Source organism: Takifugu flavidus, chromosome 1 (assembly GCF_003711565.1).
Source record: "Takifugu flavidus isolate HTHZ2018 chromosome 1, ASM371156v2, whole genome shotgun sequence".
Lineage (NCBI taxonomy): Eukaryota > Metazoa > Chordata > Actinopteri > Tetraodontiformes > Tetraodontidae > Takifugu > Takifugu flavidus.
Genome location: NC_079520.1, coordinates 16,140,409 through 16,159,018, shown reverse-complemented (window position 1 = coordinate 16,159,018; position 18,610 = coordinate 16,140,409). Strand labels below are relative to the sequence as shown.

At 43.9% G+C, this 18,610-nt stretch overlaps 2 protein-coding genes and 1 long non-coding RNA gene across 5 annotated transcripts; 2 read left to right on the top strand and 1 right to left on the bottom strand.

Moving 5' to 3' along the window:
- Window positions 1–65: 65 nt before the first annotated feature.
- On the top strand, window positions 66–9,540 carry LOC130530864 (speckle-type POZ protein). The gene is made up of 10 exons (XM_057042387.1): window positions 66–183; window positions 4,340–4,540; window positions 4,627–4,748; window positions 5,064–5,215; window positions 5,345–5,472; window positions 5,553–5,730; window positions 6,088–6,143; window positions 6,790–6,912; window positions 7,053–7,195; window positions 7,899–9,540. Exons 2-10 carry the CDS (start codon window positions 4,463–4,465, stop codon window positions 8,041–8,043), a joined length of 1,125 nt encoding a protein of 374 aa, XP_056898367.1. The 5' UTR covers window positions 66–183; window positions 4,340–4,462; the 3' UTR covers window positions 8,044–9,540.
- LOC130530870 (neurexophilin-1-like) lies at window positions 9,257–11,263 on the bottom strand. Its single transcript, XM_057042399.1, has 2 exons — window positions 11,044–11,263; window positions 9,257–10,856 (listed from the first exon to the last, which is right to left on the bottom strand). Exons 1-2 carry the CDS (start codon window positions 11,101–11,103, stop codon window positions 10,134–10,136), a joined length of 783 nt encoding a protein of 260 aa, XP_056898379.1. The 5' UTR covers window positions 11,104–11,263; the 3' UTR covers window positions 9,257–10,133.
- A 499-nt stretch (window positions 11,264–11,762) lies between these two features.
- On the top strand, window positions 11,763–16,763 carry LOC130537009 (uncharacterized). 3 transcript variants are annotated; one of them, XR_008953532.1, is made up of 6 exons: window positions 11,763–11,884; window positions 11,963–12,025; window positions 12,701–12,812; window positions 13,626–13,934; window positions 15,426–15,669; window positions 15,800–16,763. It is a non-coding gene; the product is annotated as an uncharacterized LOC130537009 (long non-coding RNA). The 3 variants fall into 3 exon arrangements; XR_008953530.1 differs by having other exon boundaries at window positions 13,626–15,669; XR_008953533.1 differs by having other exon boundaries at window positions 13,626–15,717.
- The last annotated feature ends 1,847 nt before the right edge of the window (window positions 16,764–18,610 follow it).

The following is an 18,610-nucleotide window of genomic DNA, read 5'->3' as shown; positions in this document are numbered from 1 at the left end:
CCTGATCTGCATGAAGGCTCTTTTCCTCCGGAGTGGAGCTTTTTCTCAGGCTCTGGATCCTCCGGGTCGGGAGGTGTCACTGTTCGCCGCGCAGGTCGCTCCATTCCTGAGATTGCAAACTTGCTAGCAAACAACAACAGGAGATCTCGGACAACTACCGTTATAATTCTACCAAACTATTGGGTAAGACCGAATCGATAGGGCACGAATGAACGGACAAAAGTCTTATAATTCAACCTGTAAGGCAGATATGTCCCGTTTCTGCCAGCACTTGCTGAGCTTTTTGTCTGCTGTTGCTACATTAATCACGCTAACCAGCCTAGCTTCCACAACTAGCCTGCATGCTATCGCATGATTGTTTTATTTATGGCACAATTTTCCCTCTTTACCATCAACACACCAAACGTCTCATCTAGCTTCCATAAGACTTGAATAGAAAAGTGAGTCACACAATTTTCTGTCCATGTTATTATGTGATTTATCCGCGACTGTCGACGCCTACTCAAAATCTTATGTTGGGGCAATTGTAGTCATAATGTGTGATGTTAATATCCATGGAAGACATATACAGTATATTCAGGCAGCGATTGGGATGGTCATAGTGTCCAGGCTCGATCCTTTCAAATGCTCACAAAGGAGCTAATTGATCATGTGTCATTTCATGTGCTTTGGTTGGAAGGATGGATGTCTTTGCGTTATTTTGGTTCCAACCGGGGGTGAAGCGCTGGTTTCGGGTCGACGGTGCATCATAATCGGTGTGAGGATCCAGGTTTTACGGGACGGAGAACAAAAACCTTAATTTCAGGCTGTCGGCGAATGTTCGGTGTCGCCCAGGTCCAAGAACACTTGGCTTAAAAACCCACCTGGACTTCCTTTAGTTTTCCCAAAGACACCTTCAGTTCTGAATGAACTGGTTCCAGTCCCAGAGTGAGATGCTGTACTGGTTTACTGTCGTTGTCATTTGTATTATTTAAATATTGGACCCTCCTGGTTGTCAGCCTTTTTGAACCTGCTAACACACCCAGAGACTGTCCACCCCCACCCCAGCATCACCTGGTTTATGCTGCTCAGCTTCGTAAAGAATGTACAGATCTGTCCATAGGTGGGACCAGATGGACAGTGGAGACACTCCTGAGGACAGGACTCGGCGTCCAGTTGCACTTAAAGAACAAGGGACAGTTATTTGGCCAGAAGCGATGGCTTAAAGGAGAGCGAGTCCCTCCAGGTAGCTCAGAGCTAAAGAAGCGCCTTTGACAGGAGGAGACGCGTCTTAAATATTAAGGAAGCCCAGATGAGTTTTTAAAATTAAGTTTTAAACCTTTTTCCTCTTTATGTGGCTCAGATCATGTGAACATGTGCATTCCTGACAGCAGCAGCTCAGCCCCCCTCACGTTCACTATAAAACAGTGGCTTGAGAAAACTTCTTAAATGGCTTGTTTTACTGGTTAACTATTTACTTACTAATTATACAGGTGCTGGAGTTTTACTTTACCAGTTTTCTTGTTCTGCTTCCACGGTGGCGTTTACAGATGTGTGTTAATTCCTGCTGAAGAGCAGCCACAGGTGGTAGTTTTTCTCATCTGTAGTTGCTTTTTAACTGGGTTATTTGATTTTTTTTAAATTACTGTGATTGCTAAATCCTTTATTTATGTGTTGACTTTAGTTTTTATGAGAAAAATGTTGTGAAAGGCTTTTTGTACTGTACTGTAGTCCTTATTTATAAGGCAGAATTCCACCTTATTCCACATACACAACACAATCACCATGTCCTCGAGTCTTAAAATGACCAAATTTAAGTTGAGTTTGGTAGGTTTTGCCTTCTTTGCTCAGCCTCTCTTTTGATTCTTTTTGAAATTTGCTGTACGTTTGTGATTATTAGCTTGTCTTTTGTGTAGGGTAGGTGCAGGAGTCGGGCACGTGTCAAATAAAAGGCATCTAAATGCTACAGCAAACACAATTTTGCCTTGTTAGAAGTGGTTTGAAGAAAGACGCGGTAGCATCTGGCTGCAGCAACAATGCAAATCAGTCTTTTTTTACAAAGGCATAAATCAACACCTGCACGTAGTTTGGTTCAACTTCATTAAGAGACACTTTGTATATTCATAACGATGTGTTGAATCAAGAAGGAGTTAAAAAACAAGGTGACTTGTGCCAAATGCTGCTCCTCTCTATGCTGCAGTGCTCTGCAGCCTGCAGGAACATCTGCCCTAGAGGTGACACAGGGGGCTCCACACATTACATATGCATTGAAGTCCCTCCCCATTAACCTCTCCTGCCTAGTGGGGAGCGAGGTGGGGGAGTTTTAGTGAGGAAATACGGACAGAGGACAAAGCCTGGATTTTTTGGGGGGTGGGTTTGGCCATCAAATCCCTCTCGGTGTAATTGTGGGTCTCCACAAAGTCAGGGATGAGAGCTAAGCAAGCTGGCTGCTGTAGCAAAATCAATAGTTCATACCTCTCTGAGATTGAGTTTTTAGGCGAGGGGGGGGCACAATGACCAGGGGCAGAATATGGAATCGCTCCCACACGCGCCCGACGTGCAGCAGAGCAATCGATCTCTGCTCCCTGTACCAATTAGACTTTTAAGGCTAGCCTGGGTCTTACTGCACCCCTCAACCACCAAAGCTTTGGGAACAGACACGGCGTTCCCAGACGCCTCAGCAGTGGGCGCTCCGTTTATCCCCTTTGGTTACTGCTGTCTGAAATGGACCCATGTAGTCAGTTTTTGGTTTCGGGCAGAGAGCGAATCCTCCTTTTTTCAGCCATGTGTTTCAACTCATCGACTGACCCCAGCTGCAGCCGTCTGAAAGCTTCCTGAACCACAGTCTGCTGATCCTCTGATGGGTTTAATTGGATATCTATCCTGTTGTGGCCACAAAACCACCCGAAGTGTACTGACACACTTTAGTCTTGAAGATGGAATTGTGTTTTAAATAGTTGGTGAACTCCTTTAAACACGCAAGGGTGCGATTTTCCAACGGAATGTCGCAGTTCTCATCCCGTTTCTGAATCATCAGCCCGAGCCGGCGTGCCATCAGATGTTTTCCGGGCAGTTCCGTTTTTATGCCAACAGATTTAACACGTAGAGGAGTTTGAATGAGAATGTGCCAAAGCTTTTGGCACATCTGAGACCCCGGATGGAGCGCACAGATTTGAAGGTTGTGTTAAAGTTTCCTGTGTGTCAGCAGCACGAATCTGCTTCGCCCTGAAATTGTCCTGAAGTTCTCTCTCACGCCCCAATTTCATTCTCTTTTGTCTCCATCCAACCAATTTCTGTGGTAATTTATCTCTTCTGGCTCCTCTATCACTTTAGGTCCAATTTTTCCTTCTGCGCGCACCCTTCTTTAATCCCCGCCCTCCTCCATTTGTAGCACTTTCCACTGTCTCAGACTCGGAAGATTGGGTGTTTTTTCCTTCCGAGTGCAGCCTCGGACCATCTTTTCTGTGCCAGCTGAGCTGTGATGCCTTTCACTATCACAAAATAATCCTATTCCAGCAAGATCCCATCTGATCAAACCTCCTGGCTCACATATTCATCAAACTGCTGTCGTTAGGAACCGCAGGTGCTGCAAACAGCTTTTATTCCTAATCACTCTATCATGTGATCCACTTATCTAATCTTCCAGAACATCCTCGCCAACTCCTGAAGGTTTTCTGTGCAGATAATTACATAATGTAAAAGATACCACAGAGGATAATATAAGTGCGGTCAAATTCCATATTCTCATCCGACCGACAACACAGATGTCACAATGATCTGTCACCCTGTTTTAGACTGTGGGCTGAAACATTCACACGTTTCAACGTTTCATAGTTAATCATTACCTCAGTCAGACTTGCTATGTTTATTGGAATACATTTAAAAAGAAAAACCCAAAAAACACCCAAGAAGTGGATGTTACTGCAGGGTTGGGACGTGTACTGTGCACGTTTTCAGCTCATAGCTGATCAGTCCATCCAAGTGTGTCTGGTTGTTGTTTAGAATGAAGCGGCCTGCGTATAGCCGCCCTCTCCCCACACTTCCTGCCGGCCTCTGGAGCTGCCTAGTGGCCCCAGCTCCCACCGTAGTCCAGGGAGGCCGTTTTATTTATTAACACTTTTTTTTTTTTTTAAACTTAATTGCGATTGCAGCAGATATTGATCTCGGGCACAGGCCATCAATCTTTTGCTGTTCTGGTGCAGGTCGGGGACGACTGTACCAACTAAATGATGCTTACTTTTTTTTTTTTTTTTAAAGTGCTTTGGTTCATGCATCTTTGTGAGCGTGTAACTTTTACATATCGAATTGAGACGAATGGCTTCCGAACTGCACCGATCACACTCGTTTTGTCTCTTTGCAGGGGGCAAACTGCTTCCATTCACCGTGCACTGATGCAGATGGATGTCAGGGAACACTGACAAGTAAAAGTCACAGGTTCCTCCTCCCGACCCCCTCGCCCCCGACGCCTTCTGTCACGCTGGCAATGGCAAGAGTCCCGAGTCCCCCCCCCTCTGCGGAAATGTCCAGTGGGCCTGTGGCCGAAAGCTGGTGTTACACACAGGTAAACATCTACATGCAGTTTTTCACCTCGCGTTGGCCTTATAGGACAGTTACTGTTTAACCATCATCGTCTTGTTTCCTTGCCAGATCAAAGTGGTGAAGTTCTCTTATATGTGGACTATCAACAACTTCAGCTTCTGTCGTGAGGAGATGGGAGAAGTAATCAAGAGCTCCACCTTCTCCTCTGGGGCCAACGACAAGCTAAAGTGGTGTGTAGATGAGAGCTCAGTGCCGTGTTAACATCAGTAGTTGTCCCTCTCTGTGTTTTCTGAGTTACATATTGAATAAGTCTTAAATTTAGAAGGGGTTTGATAGTTAATATCAAGTAGACTTCAAGGATATGTGATAGCATCGCAGCATACGGGCCATTAAACTATGAGGTGGCGTTATTGTCATCATAATAAGATTGCAGAAGTGCACCAAAAAAGAAGTTGGTAAAACTGACAAGAGCGTGACTAGTTTCTCCCAGAAGTGAAACTTCCCACGTAGTTTAACTTCTTGTGGGCTGTCCCCTCCACCATCAGGTGTTTGCGAGTGAATCCTAAAGGTCTGGATGAGGAGAGTAAAGACTACCTGTCTCTCTACCTGCTGCTGGTCAGCTGTCCAAAGGCAGAGGTGCGTGCCAAGTTCAAGTTCTCCATCCTCAATGCCAAGGGAGAGGAGACCAAAGCCATGGGTGAGTCTTTTGGGTGGTGTAAATCATCCAAAGCCTTCAACGCTTCCTCCTCTAGCTGCACTATTTTGCCATCATGCCGTTGTTTGGTTCTTCCTGTGTGTGAGCTCCATCTGATCTTCCTGTGTGCAGAAAGCCAGAGAGCTTATCGTTTTGTTCAGGGAAAAGACTGGGGCTTCAAAAAGTTCATCCGGAGAGACTTCCTCCTAGAAGAGGCCAATGGCCTCCTACCTGATGATAAGCTAACGCTTTTTTGTGAGGTACACTGCTCTTCCTTGTTATATACTGTTTCTTTTGTGCTTCTGTTTAAAATCACTTTTCTTCATTTGCTTTCTCTCAGGTAAGTGTGGTGCAGGATTCTGTTAACATATCCGGACAGAACACCATGAATATGGTGAAGGTGCCCGACTGCCGGCTAGCAGATGAGCTGGGAGGCCTGTGGGAGAACTCTCGCTTCACAGACTGTTCACTGTGTGTGGCCGGCCAGGAGTTCCAAGCCCACAAAGCCATCCTGGCAGGTACAGACAGCACTGGGCACTCCCCGTCTATCCTCCGTGTTTTCCAAGGCTTTTTTTTTGTCCCAGACTCACATGAGATGACATGAAAGCCCGCTTTCCTGGTGCGGCTTAAAAGCCATATGAGTTTTTTAAGAAAATAAACAATTTTACATAATAAATAAGCAGAAATAGCAGTTCAGTCCATGGCCTCCTCCCTGAGGGGGAGGAGCAAAGGGTGTTTCTGTTTCTGGCAATGAGTTGTTGCAGTTGTAGCTGTTTGAGTTTTGGTGCAAGCGATTGAGGGTATATTTACTGTGCTGCTTTATTGTCGGATCTATTTGCTTCTGTGTTAATGTTCTCCCGTTTTACTCCTCCCAGCTCGTTCTCCTGTATTCAGCGCCATGTTCGAGCATGAGATGGAGGAAAGCAAAAAGGTGAGTCCAAGGACCCAACCCATTCTTATTCCTAAGAATAAATTGGATTTCCTTCTTTGTGGTTCTGCTGCTCATTTATTTTCTTGACACTCTGAGGTGTTAAAATGAGTAAAGAATTGCATTCTGTCAAATGGCGTGCAGGGCACAGGGCTGTTTGGTGAAACTGAATGATAGTGCACCTGAAAATGAAATTGTGCAGCCGTACTTGAGGGTCAGAATTCATTCTTCACTGACAAGGCTGCAGAAGCACAAAATTGCTTCTCTCGTTCTCCCCTCCAAATGATATGGCCATAAGAAATAAAATTACAAGACAAGCTGCACATTTTTAAACGCAGACTGTTACAGATTTTATGCTACAATCACTTTGTAATGGACAGAAAATGGCATGTTGGCACAGAAAGTTGCTAAAACTAAAGCCTGTTCAAGAATAAGCCTTATTCTTGAGTGGGCGCTGAGTAAGTCAGTGTAATAAATAAATATTGGTCACTTTCTCTGCATTTGGAGCCTTTGGGCCAATGTCACGGCTTCATGCGGCTTAGTCTCATTTGCATTCTTCAACGCTGTGGAAGAGGTGCAGTCCTATTTAGACTAATAAAAAATGCACAAAAATCTGTTTGTTGCTTTATTTCTTGTCTCTTTCTCTCAGAACCGTGTGGAGATCAATGATGTGGAGCCAGAGGTTTTCAAGGAAATGATGTGCTTCATCTACACCGACAAAGCTCCCAATCTGGACAAGATGGCCGACGACCTGTTGGCTGCAGCTGACAAAGTAATATATTTCAGTTTGATTTCATTTGTAGTTGTCATTATCAGTGCGACATCATGGTATCACTGGAAGCTGCTGTTTCCAAATACTGCCTGAACATCGAAGATAAGGAGCGCACTCATGAGGTGTTGCTTGGTTTTCAGTATGCTCTGGAGAGACTGAAGGTCATGTGTGAGGACGCCCTATGCACCAGCCTGTCTGTGGAAAATGCTGCTGAGATTCTCATTCTGGCTGACTTGCACAGCGCCGACCAGCTCAAAACACAGGCCGTGGACTTCATCAACTAGTGAGTTCAAACTCTGCTAGCTCGTCACCACTCGCGTTACATCTCTCCCGCCTTTCTCAGAGGCTGCGGGATGTCACGGGTCCGCTGAACATTTCATCCTCTCATTTTCTGGTGTTAGCAGCGTCGTTTCACCCGTGGCCTTATTTGGCTGCCACGCGTTGAGGGTGTTTGGAAGAGCAGGGCAACCTGACTTCTCACAAGATGGAACTGTGCTGACTCAGTAAATATCTCATGCAGATATTGGCGTGAGAGTGTATTCTGTTAGAGCAGATGGTGCCAGTTACTGTTAGGTTGATGGTTATAAGGAGGAAACGGCTGCTGGACCATTCAGCTACCCAGTGCCTAATACTGGGGCAACTCTGGCCACTTGCTTTCATACGTTTCATCCTTGCTGTAAACTCAGAGGTCTCCCAAAACCTTTTAAGCTGGTGCGTAGGTCAAGAATATTTCTATGACAGAAAAGAAATAGTTGTTTTTGTCTGTCGCATGGTTCAAAGCAACGCTCAACACCCCTTTATAGCCCAGTGAACCCTCCACCTGCTGGGGGTCTCCCTGTCGGTGTGCAGGGACATTGTGCTATGACATGTTATCAGCAGTTTTAGGCAATCCAGTTGTTCTCCTGCTGCAGAAACAAATGTATTTCTTCATACAAGCTGCTCCTCAGACTCATGTTTTGTTGTTTTTCTCATCTTGTGCCATCCAGCCATGCTGCAGAAGTGATGGAAACAGCCGGTTGGAAGTCCATGGTGGCGTCTCACCCACACCTGGTGGCCGAAGCTTACCGCTCTCTGGCTTCAGCCCAGTGCCCTTTTCTTGGACCCCCACGCAAGCGCCTCAAACAATCCTAACAGCCTCACTTTTGGGCATCTCCACTCATACGCACTCACAAGCATTCACACACAACAAACCACAATTTTTCACCCCTGACACACAGGACAAATACTCCCCTTGCTGTTACCTACTACACTTACCTACATCCTGCCCCAAGGCACTTCAGCCCCATCCATTCCTGCTGTATTTGCTCTTCGTGAACTGTGAGGGAAAATGACGATGTCACCGGAAGAGGAGGAAGTGGAAGAGTGGGGCAGGTGGGCTTGTGAAGTGGATGTTGTTGTTTACAAGGAAATCACAACCAACCCCTTTCTTCTCCTCAGTCCTGGCATTATGAGGTCTGACGTTGTGCTCTTTTCCATGTGTGAGGTAAAATCCTTCGACATCCCGTTAGTTCTTTCTCAGAAATCCATTTGGAAGGGAGAACATGGACACGACACCCTCAAAAAGAGCCAAGGGTCCAGAAATTTGGAGGTCTAGATAAAGAGTCTGTGTTTGTTCACAAGGCTTCTTTGCTCTTCTTCTAGCATTTAGAGTAGATCAGGTGGGTCTGCCCTTAAACACATGAACACATGGGCCTGTTGGGGATTCCAGAAAGGTAAACCCTCCCCCAAGAAAGACAACTAAGGGCTAGTTTTAAAAAAGCAGATATGGGACAAAAATCATCAAAATTATTCTCCCAAAGAAACTTTGGAAGACTTTGCACTAAAGTTACAGGTCACCCATCAAACTCTGACCAGCAGTCGAGTAGAAATACTGTAGGCAAGCACACATTGAAGCGAGCTTCATGGATTAAAGACCCAGCTGGACCACCACCAACATCAACAAGTTCCCTTTAAGATGATTGTGACAAAAACAGTACATTTGTACTGGCATAGAAATCTGCTTCATCTGCATCCATTTCATTTTATTTTTTTAATAGCCAGGGAAATGGAGAGGAAACACAAAATAGCAAATTACAACTTGATGTCATTCTTGGGAAAATAGCATTTTATGTATAAATTTGTCCCGGTAACCCATAAGGGAAAATTACATCCCGTGGTGTCTAAAGACGAAGCCACCAGGAGACTAACAATGGAGAAAAAAGGTCAAGAAATTCTTTCAGTGACAAATTTGGGCATGTTAATGTTTTTATGAGTTTTTTTCCCATTTGAATTTGTACAGACACAAGTGTTTTTGAAGCTATGTCAACAAAAAGCATTTTCAGTCATGAAATAAAGGGGAAAAGGCTTCTTTTTTTTTTTTAAAGAAGTATGAAAGCCGAAAGTAAGTTGAAATGAACACGTTTTAATGTTCAAAGGTGGGGTGAAAATGCACACAATGACAAAAAACAACAACTGTATGAAATACATTTGAGGTTATCGTTTGAACCTGTTGGAAACGTAATTGATCTAAAGAACCGTCATTGTTTCTTTCCTGTAGATATTGCTGGTTATGAGAACTGACACTTAGTTGTTGCCATTTTTTGTTCCCAAAAGAATAAACCACAGCTATTTTGTATTGAATGCAATGCAGATGTTGTCTGAGTACATTTATGTGTCCATGTTGGAGTCCTTCTGCTTTTTGGATGCTAGTGTGACACCACACTGGACGTACACAGAAAAATAAGATCACTGTTCATTTGTGGAAATTGGTATTTTTTCCTCTCTGTGATAAAATAACCAATTTTTTTTCATGTATCAGAAACATTTGGAATGGGACATTCACAGCTGTTCAGGGGGACTTCATACGTTTCACGAACTACACATGTGGGACAAAAGTTAATTTACCTGCAGATTTTCTCCAAATTTATTGCAATCAATGATGCAAGAAATTGCATTGGCCACAATCCCGTCCATAATACGATCTTTAGTACTTAAAAGTAGCAGGTAGACACACTTTATGTTTGATGGATATTCTTTATTTTTGTAAACATCACTTGACACTAAAATGAAAGTGTTTACTGCGGTTGCTCCACAACAGTCATATTTCCAAAGCTTACAGTGCTTTCACTAATGTTTTCATCATGCACCAACACTTAAAAATATGGAATACCAAAAGCCGCCTCATGTGGGAAATCTACAACAGGTTCTAAAACCTTGACTTTCTGTCATATGTTGACCTCTGTTTAACCTCTGGGTAGGTGCACTGAAGCATCCTGGGAGCTGTAGTCTGGACACACCTTTTGAACCATCCTGTAGTCTGTGCTGTAGAAAGACACATAGACACAGATGACCCGGAAGGGTTTAGAGCACAGCCAGGTGACGAGGCTCTGAGTCTGCTCCTGGGCACAGGTCTTGGATGGGTCGTAGTTGCACAGCATCACCTTCCTGTTGCGCTCGGTTTTCTCATGGTCCACCCTGCAGTTAAAGGTCTTGGAGTCTTTGGGGTTGAGCACGCTCTGACGCTCCAGGTCAAACTCCACTCCTTTCATTGGTGGGACAAGACTGACGGACACGTTTCCCATGCCTGTGGTGTTGTGACGGAAGTAGACTCCGAGGGATCCGTTCCCGTGATCCACTATTTTGCCCATGATCAGCAAGTTTAGTTTGACAGTTTTGATGTTAGAGTAAAAGTCCCCCCAAATGAATGTCCTGGAGAACGTAGACGTTCTGTGGACTTTGGTGACAGGCTGAAGCTTTATGTTTGACGAGGTGTCCGAGTGTGACTGTGAATCTCCTCCAGGTATTTCCACAAATCCCTGCTTGAGGAAATGTTTGACGGCAGGTTTAGTGTTCTGAATAAAACTCCTAGTCTGAGACAGAATTTTCAGTGTGGAAGGATCCTGGTTGTTTCCAGGCAATGCTCTGTTGCCACGGGTGAAATTACCACCATGCTCAGTGTAAATGAACTGAAGATGAAAATGGGAGAAAATTGGACACAATCAAAAACACATTACAAATACAGGGGAAAGGTTGTCACATTAATTTCCCCAACAAAATAAGAGTGAATTTGCAGCATCACTGAGGAACTACAGCACAAGCGATCTGTGTCAAAATTTTGACGAGGCTTTAAGAACTCATTTTTGAAAAACTTACCAAATAAAACATTCCTTTCAGAAGAATTGAGGCAAACCACTGCTTGACAAACATCTCCATGTTGCACAGAATGCCCTAGGAAGCTCCGTCTTCTCTCATGTGTGGTGTGTGTCGCTGTGGAGGTCCATGTTGGACAGCAGCGTCCACCTTCAGTATTGGGAGACACACTGAGCTGCTCCAACAGCAAAGCTGCAGTCTATGCAGGCAATTGCTTACAACTCACTCACTCACTCACTCACTCACTCACTCACTCACTCCTCACTCACTCACTCACTCACTCACTCATCACTCACTCACTCACTCACTCACTCACTCACTCACATGGACAGTACCCTGGGCTCACATAATGGATCAGGGTGGTGTAATACTGCCATCCTGTGTCCATGTTCTTAAGTCAACATACTTTATGTAAAGGAAAGAAGAAAGAAAAAGTTTTAGCCGCTTTCATCTACATGTCGACGCAGTACAGTACGGAACGGTACAGTACGGTACGTACAGTACGGTACAGTACGGTACGGTACAGTACGGAACGGTACAGTACGGTACAGTACGGTACGGTACAGTACGGTACAGTACGGAACGGTACAGTACGGTACAGTACGGTATATTACGGTACGATACGTAGCAGCCGCGTTGGTTTTCAGTGGTACCTCTGACGTGGGCGGGGTCTTCATAATGAAGGTGTGATACTGAGGGCGGGGTCTTCATAATGAAGGTGTCGGTCGTGACGCCGTTAGCATTTAAACAATATTGCAGAGTGTGAAACACAATAGAAATCACGATTAAACAAATTAATACTGTTGAAGGCACAATGTCTGGATTTTATCTGGAGTCTTCCATTGTTTTTGTGTCAATTCTCTTTGACCGATGTCCTAATGTCCTGGACAATAATGCACTTAAAATGTGTTTGACATTACAGTTATTTCTGAAGACATGGTATATGTTGTGGAGATGATGACCCGGACCAGATGTGGCTCCACAGGTGGTAATGGAATGAATAACCGTGTTCTAATCCGATCCACTCTTTTCATATCCTGTTCTGATCATATCGTCTAACCTGACACTGCTAATGTGTGAAATTAGGACTAGATCGATGCTGAGATCGATAAATCCAGTGTAAAACAAGATCACCCTCTTGGACTCTTTAGCCAGTTTACTACTGAATGTTACCATTTTATTCAGAATACTGTTTCATCCAGGACTAAACTGGACTATTCTTCAACGGTAACCTGTCCTCTGAACTGTCCATTAGAAAGTGAATAAACCTCTTCAACAGTAGGGGGCGTCATAAGATCGACGTACACTTTAGGGTTTTAATCACAATCACTGTATTCATGATTTTTGATTATTTATATGATTAAATACTACAACGACGTAACAGATTACGTAATTCTGGGATTAATGCCACACAAATTGAGTTCATCACTGAGCAGAGGTGTTCAACACACAAGACATAGTCACACTAACGCTGCATGTCCAGCTGCAGGACAGGACAGGACAGGACAGGACAGCACAGGACAGGACAGGACAGGACAGGACAGGACAGGACAAAGAAAAATAGAATGAAAGCAGCAGCCAGTAACAGCAGTTCAGAGGAGAGCAAATATCCTTTTGCAGTGTTTTTTCTGCGGAATCAAAATTCTAATGTCTCTAACAGCAACCTAAAGAAGACATCAGCAACGAGTCATCATCACATGAGACACAGGAAGGATTCAAGTCCATGTTCAGGAACAATCAGCTATTCATCCGCAGCCTTCTTAACAATCCAGGTAATTTATGAGAGGAGTAGTCAACAGATCCAATTTCATATGGTCTGTCTTGCAAAGAGAATGTCTGTGTGTGATAACGTGATTAGGCCAAAATATAGAAACTTTAGAGTTGTTTTTTTAAAAACAAAATCATACTACAGTATTTCTCTGTATAGTTTGGAAAACAATGTAAACGCAGTGTTTCTAACTAAACACTTGTGATACTATCACTATGACATCTTTCAGTTGTTAAGAGTCAATGGCAAAGCTGTATTTTCTTCTGTTTTCAGACAATTTTTTTAAAAAGTACACAAGCTGAAATGGATTTTGTCTATGAGCTTATAGAAAAAAAGGTTGCTGGACGATTATGGGGACGTAAGATTTTGTTCTAGGTTACGTGTCAAAATGTCAACCTCACACACACACACACACACACACACACACACACACACACACACACACACAGACCAAAAGCGGCATCAGGATCCAACTTCCAACAAGTCATAAATGTTGCAGAGATTTAAAAATCAATGGTATAATGTATCTTCCTGCGCGCTCCTTTAACCTCTGGTTATTTTTCCGTCAGTTCACTCACGATTTCTTCTGGCTGTTTAAAAAAACCCTCATCTATCCTGTAATCAGATTACCCAAATGCAGTTCTGACTCCTTTTTGATCTCAGGTCAAAATGTCACAGGTGACGACATCCATATGTGGCCGCTCGTACCAGAGTTTTTATTTGTCAGTTATTTTTTGACTGAAACTGAGATTCTGTAAGAAAATAGAACTTTTGTAATTTATTATTATTATTTTTTAACCCCTAAAATTCTTTTCAGGAAAAGGTCTCTGAGGGGCAGCAAGGGGAGAAGAAGGAGGCGGAGGAGAGAGGACGGCAGGAAATATGAGTGACGGCATGTTGATTTTTACAAGATGCTGAAAAGCTCAGCGGGCTTTATTGGATCCACTCAAAGTCCCCCGTGTGGTGTGTTTGAGGGGTCAGGAAGGGTCCAATCTGGGATCTGACCCCAACTATTCCCCTTTGTCACCACCACTGGCCACATGCACTGCTGCATAATTCCATCTAAACTAAAGCAGGAAAAGTTTAAGCTGCTCCTCTGAACAAAGTTGAGTGAAGATCGAGACAGGTGAGACAGAGCAGAGTGCACGAGGTCTTCCATTCATTCTGTTTGTGTGTGTTGATGTGATATAAATGTGCATTTCTGCAATATTTACCTGGTTAAAGGACATTATCAGGTCCCCGGCCTCTTCTCCTCCCCTCAAGTCCTCCACTCAGGCCCTGAGTGGCTCCAGGCTGATGCTGATGCTGTCTAGACATGCAGACACGCAAATGCGAGCGCATGTTTGGCACTGTGCAAATGCTAGGAATGTAGATAAATTACCGAGGTTATTTTGAAAAATTTGAAAATATAAAAATGACTGAGGTCAATCAGCACATTGAATGGTTGATAGGTTACTTGATGTTTTAGGGCAGTATTCAGTAATTAGATATTAATCACAACACACGTGGCTCCGCTATAAAAACACTATAAATGTTAAATAATGTTCCATCTTCCATCTTCTCCTCTCCTCTTGTTTTGATGGAACCTCAATAAAAACATCTCCGGCCATCTACAGTTTCTCTGGGGAGTAATTCGATTTCTCTGGTGAATTGCAGACTCCTGAGAACACTGCTCTGCACCTGTAATACTAGAAGTTCCCACTAATTCTGCAAACTGGGGGCAAAATCTTTGCAATATGTGAAAAAAGCCAACCACTTCCAGCTTTGCTGCATTGTTTGTGGACGTGCTTCATCACAACTCTCCCCAACAAGGAAAAACATTGCATGGTTCTGAATCTATTGTGCATCTGGAGCTGTAACGTCGTTTCTGTTGTAACACTGTTATGTTCCACTGAAATGGAAAAAAAGAAAATCTAATCAGATCTTATCGGTCCTCGTATGAGTAATACCTATATCACTGTATGTGGTTGGGCTTATTCACCAATTAATTCCATTAAGATTCAAAGCGGTTAAGACAGCCTAATTACAACGCTGGTCATTATTTTGTCTGTGACATGCTGATTCCGTCAGCCATCCATTTGGAAGATTAGATAAGAGGTTTCCCAGAGTGCTTCCTCTTGCCATCTGGTTCTCTTATTCTCTCTCGGCCACTTTCTTTAGTCCTAATAATACTCATCAGTGACTCAATTTAGAGAGAAAAAGCATCAGTCTCTTGATAATTTTCATTTTATTAGTTCATTTTTTAAAGCGCAGCCTGGAACCGTTGTACCCTCCTTAAACTTTCTATCAAATATCACAGAATTTAGCCTGCAGTCGGTCCAATCTACTCAGAACATTGTGTTGAGTTGGCTCATTGATGCTATGGTCATCAGTCACCCACATTCTACCTCTTATAATCATTTTTATAATTATTGTTAGACCTATGTTAAACAGTCTGGATCACATTAGGTGTTTTTTTGAGTATTTTTAATTTGCCCGTCTGATGTCGTAATCGTTATTCCAGGTAATTAAAGGCCAGAGGCTGATGGAGTGAGTGATGGACAGAGCACATGATAATGACAATCCTCTTTTCTTTTTCTACTGTGTCACCAAACTGTCTTTCGTCCGTCCGCCCCAGCACCACCACCACTTCACTGCCTCCAACACTGACCATGGACTGTTTATCGACTGGCTTCTTCTTCCTGTTTGTGGTACTAAGAGGTTGAAATTAGATCTGCATCGTGGAGGATTTGAGATAAATTGGGCAGCAGATCGGTCATAATTCAATTTTCTCTTGTTTTCCTGATGGGGAGGAGGGGAATATTTGGTCATGATGCAGCAGACAGGATAACACCAGACTCCCAGACAAGGAGAGGCTAAAGGTGGGTGTTGAGTGCACGGGAGTCCATTATCTGAATAAAAGGATGCAGGTATTCCATTTTTGACATCACATGGGACCTTCAAGTTACTGCTGTTGGTTGACAATTGTCTGTCTTTGTTCCTCACGGGCAGCTGCGAGTTATCCACTGCTGTCGGTACGTCCAGTGGGTCCAAATGGCTGCCATCCACCGGAGCTATCAACCATTCCCATTACAACTCCCAGGGGAGGATCGGGGGGGACGCTGCGTTGCCTCTTTGTACTGTTGGGAGTCGGGGTGTGGATCTCAGTCTTTTCACTATCCCTCTTTGATGTGATTCCAAACCCTGACAGGTGATACTACAGCTGAACCTGACACTCAGCTCTGCTTCTGTAAGATCCTGACTGGGAACAGGACGACGGCCCTGAATGCAATAGCGTGCGCTGTTTTTGTGCGTGGAGACGGACCTGATGACCCTCTGGGTTAAACCCGGCTCAGGAGGTCCCAGTTTCAGTCAAAGGGATGCGTTGAGGGTGAAGACATCCCGAAGCCTCTTTCACACCCTGACACAATACAGGGACAGGAGGAAGATTAAGGCTGCCCAGGAACAGCAATCTGACAGGTCCAGAGGATGAGGAGGCGTTAGGGCAGCGCCTGCCATTTTGCTGCGCCACCTCTACTGTGTCAGACTTAAACCATGAATGTGATGCAACTCTCCTCTCCTACATGTCTGATCAGATTCTCAAGTCCCCCCCCCCCCCGCGAAAGGTTAAAATTCCACAACATGCTTTTACTCTAGCACTCATGACAACAATGATCTGGACAAAACCCTCTGAAGTGCATGTGTTCCAAGGGCTTCATTGTGTTTAAGTCCCATTTTCCTCTCCAGTGATTCAGAAAGCTGCATCAACAGTTGAGGTGAGATCATAATCAGCCTTGGAGTGCAACAAACCTCACCAGGACCAGGTGCTCTTAGCCAGAGTTAAGCGGGGATGAGGTCAACCCAGTTAATGATACCACCGGTTGAATCAGAATACTTTATACCAGAATACTCTATTTCCTTTACACAAGAAATGAATAAAATTAACAGAATGTATAAGAAAATGCAACAGTCAGTATTCAGCATCTAACAGCAAGTAAAAGTATGACCAGTGTATATACACACTCACACACACACACACACACACACACCACACACACACACACGCACGCACACACACACACACATGTAACAGTATTAGTTACACATTAGTTCCAACAGTACTAATAACAGTATTAGATATTGATCACAAGAAAAGTTTTTCTTGTGTATTCTGAAATACTTGAGGGCAGACCGCGGTATTCACATCACCTGTGAGTCATTCTTGCGTACATCTCAACCAGACAAGCTGCAGCACATCCTGCCTCAGGTGAGCACGAACACTGCTACCGACTGATTAGGGCTCTGTCTGTCGTCGCAGATGACAAATATGCCTGAAGAATACGGCAGAAAGGCTCCACAGATATGTAAGGTCTCCACTGAAGCCTGCTGCTTCCCAGGTGATGTGAGCAGGACACAACAGATTACAAATTGCTCATTTAAGCAGCAGATTATAGGAGCAATTTTAAGAAAAAGAGCCATCTGTAGTGCAATCCATTCTTTCTTTATGTAATTATTTTGGAGAACCTTTCGCATGAAAGCACTCACAGGCTCTCCCTTTTTCTTGGATGTGGGAAAGCTCCTCACCATAATAGAGACTAGTATTATCTTATAGAGGATAATTGTCTGGTCTTGAGTCTTCTTCCACAGCCACAGTGCACTATTACATCACTCCTTTATTTAGAGGCGGTATCAAAGTGATATCATGATCACCACCCAATACCTGCTTTCTCCAGTGAGACGGGAGCTGGGGGGGAAACACGAGCCCTCACATGGATGGAGAATGTTAGCGCTTGTCCTTGGCTGCTCTGAACACCAGTCAGATCCAGTCATGTGACTTCATATTCAGTTCCTGCTTCTCTAATGTGTCAGTATTGACCAACAACCCAAATGCAAAGTCTTGGCTCAAATGGGCTGTGTGTTTGTTTTTATATGGTTGTTGTATTTCCTCGTGCAGGCAGAGGCTTGGTGGTAGCTCTTTTGTCTGCATGCTCTTGTGTTTCCGCTGCAAATCTCTTTTCTGTCATGACGCATTGTATCGGTTCAGTGACTCACTCATCAAGATTAGCAAACCACAGAAGAATCAAAGGAGAGAAGAATGCATGAACTATTCACATGTGCTACCAGGTCTATATTCTAATCCGGAAACATGTCAAATTGACGGTTGCAACGATTGATGGGTGGAATTTTTACTACGCAGTGGTAAGAAACCAATAAGGGCCTTCTGGAAAATGACAAGGAGTCTGGTTTTGGTCCGCCTGAGAATGGGCCAGGCACCTGGAGAACAGCGCTGATGCATAAATAGAAACAAGAAACGTGAGATTTTACATCAAATGCATTTACCACAGTCATATTTCATTGGCATTTCCCCCTCAGCCACCCTCAGACAAACATATAAACTCTTTCCTGTTTAGTGTAAAGCCACAAACTGGAATTTCTCCACAATTACCAGCTTGTAAAAGAAATCTGTGTGATTTGTGTCGGTGCCCTCACGTTTTTCACTTCCTTCATAGCACATAAAAGCTTCATCCTCAGTGAAAACGGAGTTATTGTGACCAATAAAAGCCAGGACTCTCGCAGGACCGGTCCCACGGCTTTAAGCTTTAATCAGTTGCTTTCGGACCGCAGACATTTTATAACCACGTCTCTGAACAAAGACGTTGCTTCTGAAGAACGTCTGCACACCAGAACAGTGACAGGTGTCACAAAGATGTCAGCACTAAGAAATGTGCCATAATTTAGTGGATACCCCTCAATATCTCCCTCTGTCATATAGAAAGAGTAAGAAAATGATTATATACAACAGCACCATCAAATGAAAGAATA

Coding starts and splice junctions, on each gene's coding strand:
- LOC130530870 (XM_057042399.1), bottom strand. CDS start 11,103: ATGGAGATGTTTGTCAAGCAGTGGTTTGCCTCAATTCTTCTGAAAGGA. Junction 10,857..11,043: donor TGAAAGGAATGTTTTATTTG/GTAAGTTTTTCA, acceptor TTTCATCTTCAG/TTCATTTACACTGAGCATGG.
- LOC130530864 (XM_057042387.1), top strand. CDS start 4,463: ATGGCAAGAGTCCCGAGTCCCCCCCCCTCTGCGGAAATGTCCAGTGGG. Junction 4,541..4,626: donor AAAGCTGGTGTTACACACAG/GTAAACATCTAC, acceptor TTTCCTTGCCAG/ATCAAAGTGGTGAAGTTCTC. Junction 6,144..6,789: donor AGATGGAGGAAAGCAAAAAG/GTGAGTCCAAGG, acceptor TCTTTCTCTCAG/AACCGTGTGGAGATCAATGA.